Source organism: Oncorhynchus keta, chromosome 29 (assembly GCF_023373465.1).
Source record: "Oncorhynchus keta strain PuntledgeMale-10-30-2019 chromosome 29, Oket_V2, whole genome shotgun sequence".
NCBI classification, from domain to species: Eukaryota; Metazoa; Chordata; class Actinopteri; order Salmoniformes; family Salmonidae; genus Oncorhynchus; species Oncorhynchus keta.
The window spans coordinates 2,367,696-2,373,722 of record NC_068449.1 but is presented as its reverse complement, the minus strand read 5'-3'; the positions used below and the strand labels follow the sequence as shown (position 1 = coordinate 2,373,722).

The 6,027-nt window shown below is 37.7% G+C and overlaps 1 protein-coding gene across 1 annotated transcript in view; it reads left to right on the top strand.

Annotated features, from left to right (window-relative positions):
• The first annotated feature begins 3,039 nt into the window (after positions 1-3,039).
• The window catches only part of map4k5 (mitogen-activated protein kinase kinase kinase kinase 5), a 123,264-nt gene continuing 120,276 nt past the window's right edge, over positions 3,040-6,027 (top strand). Inside the window, exons 1-2 of the mRNA XM_052485369.1 lie at positions 3,040-3,278; positions 4,161-4,448. Coding sequence (XP_052341329.1) covers positions 4,341-4,448 — 108 coding nt within the window. The 5' untranslated portion in view covers positions 3,040-3,278; positions 4,161-4,340. The remainder of the gene's footprint in view (positions 3,279-4,160; positions 4,449-6,027) is intronic.

Below are 6,027 nucleotides of genomic sequence, written 5' to 3'. Positions count from 1 at the left end.
CCATGTGATCATTAACATCTGCTAACCATGTGACCAATAATATCTGCTAACCATGTGTATGTGACCAATAACATCTGCTAACCATGTGTATGTGATCAATAACATCTGTTAACCATGTAACCAATAATATCTGCTAACCATGTGATCAATAACATCTGTTAACCATGTGATCATTAACATCTGCTAACCATGTGATCATTAACATCTGCTAACCATGTGATCATTAACATCTGCTAACCATGTGACCAATAACATCAGCTAACCATGTGACCAATAACATCTGCTAACCATGTGACCAATAACATCTGTTAACCATGTGTATGTGACCAATAACATCTGTTAACCATGTGTATGTGACCAATAACATCTGTTAACCATGTGACCAATACCATCTGCTAACCATGTGTATGTGACCAATAACATCTGTTAACCATGTGTATGTGACCAATAACATCTGTTAACCATGTGTATGTGACCAATAACATCTGCTAACCATGTGACCAATACCATCTGCTAACCATGTGTATGTGACCAATAACATCTGTTAACCATGTGTATGCGACCAATAACATCTGTTAACCATGTGTATGTGACCAATACCATCTGCTAACCATGTGTATGTGACCAATAACATCTGTTAACCATGTGACCAATAACATCTGCTAACCATGTGACCAATAACATCTGCTAACCATGTGACCAATAACATCTGCTAACCATGTGACCAATACCATCTGCTAACCATGTGACCAATAACATCTGCTAACCATGTGACCAATAACATCTGCTAACCATGTGACCAATACCATCTGCTAACCATGTGACCAATAACATCTGCTAACCATGTGACCAATACCATCTTCTAACCATGTGACCAATAACATCTGCTAACCATGTGACCAATAACATCTGTTAACCATGTGTATGTGACCAATAACATCTGTTAACCATGTGACCAATACCATCTGCTAACCATGTGTATGTGACCAATAACATCTGTTAACCATGTGTATGTGACCAATAACATCTGTTAACCATGTGTATGTGACCAATAACATCTGCTAACCATGTGACCAATACCATCTGCTAACCATGTGTATGTGACCAATAACATCTGTTAACCATGTGTATGCGACCAATAACATCTGTTAACCATGTGTATGTGACCAATAACATCTGTTAACCATGTGTATGTGACCAATAACATCTGCTAACCATGTGTATGTGACCAATAACATCTGTTAACCATGTGTATGTGACCAATAGCATCTGCTAACCATGTGTATGTGACCAATAACATCTGTTAACCATGTGTATGTGACCAATAACATCTGCTAACCATGTGTATGTGACCAATAACATCTGCTAACCATGTGTATGTGACCAATAACATCAGCTAACCATGTGTATGTGACCAATAACATCTGATTTGATTCAAGAGTTTTAATAGTACTACAAAAGAATTCCCCAAAACCACATTTCTCCAGGGAGAGAAATATAAACTCATGTTCCACTGTATCGAAGGCTTTATAAAAGTCTGTGAAGACAATAAAACTATCTTTGAAGATTAGATCAGAATAGTCACCAGTCGGATATGATTAGATTTTTTAAATTTATTTTATTTTTATTTCACCTTTATTTAACCAGGTAAGCTAGTTGAGAACAAGTTCTCATTTGCAACTGCGACCTGGCCAAGATAAAGCATAGCAGTGTGAACAGACAACACAGAGTTACACATGGAGTAAACAATTAACAAGTCAATAACACAGTAGAAAAAAAAGAGTCTATATACATTGTGTGCAAAAGGCATGAGGAGGTAGGCGAATAATTACAATTTTGCAAATTAACACTGGAGTGATAAATTATCAGATGGTCATGTACAGGTAGAGATTTTGGTGTGCAAAAGAGCAGAAAAGTAAATAAATATAAACAGTATGGGGATGATGTAGGTAAAATTGGGTGGGCTATTTACCGATAGACTATGTACAGCTGCAGCGATCGGTTAGCTGCTCAGATAGCAGATGTTTGAAGTTGGTGAGGGAGATAAATATATATGTTTGTTCCTCGTGAATCCAGATTGGGTCTCTTCTATAATTGAGTCCAATACTGCCTTCATTCTTTTTGCAAATATAGAGGCTAATATTTTGTAGTCGTTATTGTAGTCGTTATTGACCAGATAGATTGGACGCCAATTATCGAGGAGAAGCAAGTCTTTCTTGGGATTAGGTATTAATGTAATCAGACCTGGAGTCAAACTGGGAGGGAAAGCATTATTTGCAATGCTTTTAGAAAAGACCTCTAACAGAAATGGAGAAAACGTTGTGTAAAACTCAGCAGGTATATACCATCAGTCCCAGGAGACTTATTGTTTTGAAGGTGTTCAATAGAATACATGATGTGTTCAAATATAATAGGGTGATTAAACTGTTCCCCCTCAGCCTCCCCAATTGATTTCACATCCCCCAGAGAGTCAAAAAAAAGAAAATATTTGAGGACACCTCACAATACTTAGAACTATAAATGACAATTCATACAGTAATAACTGGGAGCTTTTTAAATATGAGGTTGGAAAATGTTTATGAAAATATGTGAGTAGAGTAGAGAGCTGAAGAAGAAAGTGTAATTACCACTCTAAAAAATAATACAATTCAACAATTAAATATGAATGGTCTTATCACAGAAGATCCCAAATTAATCTCTAATTTTAGTTGTAATTTCTACAGGAATTTCTAGTTGTATTCTTCTCTGTTACAGTTGCTTGCTTGTATCACTAGGTGGCAGTAGTCGCACGTCATATATCAGTCATTTCGTCTGGACAAAAACAATGCTTTCAATAGTTTTTTTTTTGATCGATTCAATGATGCTAGTTGTTGTTATTCTTGCAATCTAGTTAGCGTTTACAGTTGAACGCATGGGTGACAATAAAGTACATTTCTCCTAGTTAGTAGCAGCAGCTCGTACTGTCAACAGGAGGAAATGACGTGTTAACGTCGAAAACGTGAGGTGACAATAAAGTCAATTTCCCCTAGTTAGTAGCAGCTCGTACTGTCAACAGGAGGAAATGACGTGATAACGTCGAAAACGTGAGGTTGGGACTTCCAGCCGAGATACGTTTTTTTTTGTTGCAGTTACTGAGTGAGCAGCCAGCAACAAGTTTACACTTTCTCTGAGGAATAAATAATACTTTAATGTTTTTTTGTTTTGTTTTTTTGGGGGGGGATGAAAAGGAATTGAACATATGACTTTTTGTATGTCAACGTATATGGATGGAGTAATTGGTAAGTGGAGCAGACGTTGGATTAGCTAACGGCTAGTTAGCGCATGTTAGTTGCGGGGTAATGCTAAATAGATTGCTAGCAAGGCTGACTATTCTTGGTCATGGAGTGGAAGGCCGAGACACTTGTTAGTTTCTACATGGTAGTTAATTGCACTCGTCTGGTGTCCCATTTTCTGAATGTGTATATTTTATTAGAGAAGGAGGATGAAAACCAGAAGTTTAGATAACGTTACGTGTTTTGGAAAAAACAGTTTAATAATATCGCTCCGGTAGCTATAGTAACCAACTAATTTGATTAACTCTCTAACGTTGCAGAGGGTTAAGCAATTTTGTTGAACTGTAACGTTATATACATTCAATGATCAATCTATATGGTTTATCTGCTGACTTTCTTTCGTAAGCTAACGTTAGCCGTTTGGAAGTTAGTTACTGTTAGCTAGCTTGCTATCCTCTACCTAACCGGCTGGTCAGCAAATCAGTTGATTCTTGACGGTCTTTGTTGTGGAATTATATCTGTGGTTTGTAGCTACCTTTTAAAGTTTAAAGTTTCATTAGTAACGTTAGTATGTACAGGATGCACATGTTATAACTTACTATACAACGTCCAACGAAATGCTTTACTTGCATGTACCTTTGCAACAACAAAAATAAATGACAAAACATAAGAATACGAACATAAAGTAAATCTCAAACTATAATAAACGTTATAACATTAGTATAATGGAAGGCACAATTTATAGTGCAATTTTAACGTGTTTTGGGAAGTGGGGGGGGTGGTGGTGGGAAAGTGTTTAGCAACACTGTGTGTGTGTGTGCAGTTCAAGGCACCAAGCTATTAGCTAGAGGTTTCCTCATTAACTTTTCTTCTCTGTCTCATTGGCAGGAAATGGACCAGAGGCCAGATTTGGAAGCAACACTTCTGCAGCTTTAGAGAAGCAAGTTATCACAACTTGAAAAGTACTCCCCTCGAATGATAGTGACGTGTATTTGCACAAGCTAACTAGCTAGCTAAATGTAAAGTAGCTAGGTGTTGACAAGCTATCCAGCCAATTAGCTAGCTGCTATGGACATCTTTCCAAGACCTAGTGGAGAAATTCAAAGAAAAAACCCACAGCAGGATTTCGAGCTTATTCAACGAGTGGGGAGCGGCACGTATGGAGACGTGTACAAGGTATTTTTTTAAGCGATACCATCAAACTGAATAAACAGTCTGTATTAGATTTGGCTGTTCTGAATTTAGATCTCTGTCTAACCAAAACAAGCACACACATCTGTCGGGAGGCACGAGATCCCTGTACTTGAGTGCTTCTATCTATCTTCTATCTATCTAATTCCTATTGAAATCTGGCCAGAGTTACTGACATGAAGTTGTCACGGTAGGATTACACTCCCCCGGGCCCGTGGTTCATTTCTCTTTCTCTCAATGTGTTAAAGCTTTTATATCCAAGATGTTAGTAAAGTTCTGCGATGGCGGTGTGTATGTTGTATAGCCTACCAGCACCTTGATGCAAAGCACTGAACCTTTACTGTTGTCAGTTTGCCAGTAGTTACAGGGGCATTTTAGTTTTTGAATGGAAACTAAAGTGAATGCTCATCTACATGGCATGTGAAGTATTTCGTTATCTGTTTTAAACTGTTTTTGCAGCCTGACGTCAATAGGAAACATATACCTAGGTATGTTATCAAGCTCTTAGTTATCCATTTTTCTTAATTAACTTTTGCCTGTTTTGACGGGACTTGTCTTTTGAAGTTTTATAGAGGATTTTTATTTCGAGTGGTGAGTCACCTACCACAAAGGCTTTCATTTACCTTTCATTTACTCCTAATGAGTTAAGCATCTGGCCACCATGTTATCGCTCTGGTGTTTTGGGTTCCATATACAGTAGCTGAAGGACACGGCAGTCTACCCCAGGGATCTTCAACTAGATTATTTTTCCTCTTCTTTTTTTCTTTCTTCTGGAGCGGATAGTTGGAGGGTGAGTTGGGGCGGAACATAATTACAAATCATTTGTAGACTGCAAATTGACCGCAAGAAGCCACAAACGGATATAATATTTGACGAAAACAGTCATTTCAAACCTTGCTTACATTTGTACAATTTCACGTTGTGTATTTCTACTATTGCGTGGGAATACATGAACAGATTTCTTAAATGAAAAAAAATCACCTGGAGCTGATTTCTTGTTGTTGTCTCTTATGTGCAACAAGGAAAATCCCACGTGATGTAGCAACGACATTGAATAGAAGTTTTTTTTACGTCAAACCTATTTTTTTTATATCAGGTAGTAGCTACACCGTTAGATTGAACCAATATCTTTACTCTGAAGGTCTTTCGTATGTTTCGATGACGTTGTCAGAACATTGCTTAGCAGTTCCACATACTTGGATGTACAGTCAGAAACCAGAAGCATTCTATGGTAGCGATGATGTACACAGTACACTGCTTTAAAACTGGGAAGAAGGATTCATTTGGGAAACCCAATGCCTTTCTGATGTTATTCGCTGCCAGAAAAACATTAACTTTGTCAGATCATTTATCATAGTAACCCTGTGTTGTATGTAGTTTCCCCAGTATGGACCACCAGACTTATTTAATGTAGGATACATCTGTAACCCATGGTTATTTCCCAAATGGCACCATATTCCCTATCTAGTGCACTATTTCTGACCAGAGCACTATGGGCCCTGGTAAAGTAGTGCACTATTTAGGGAATAGAGTGTTATTTACCAAATGGCACCATATTCCCTAT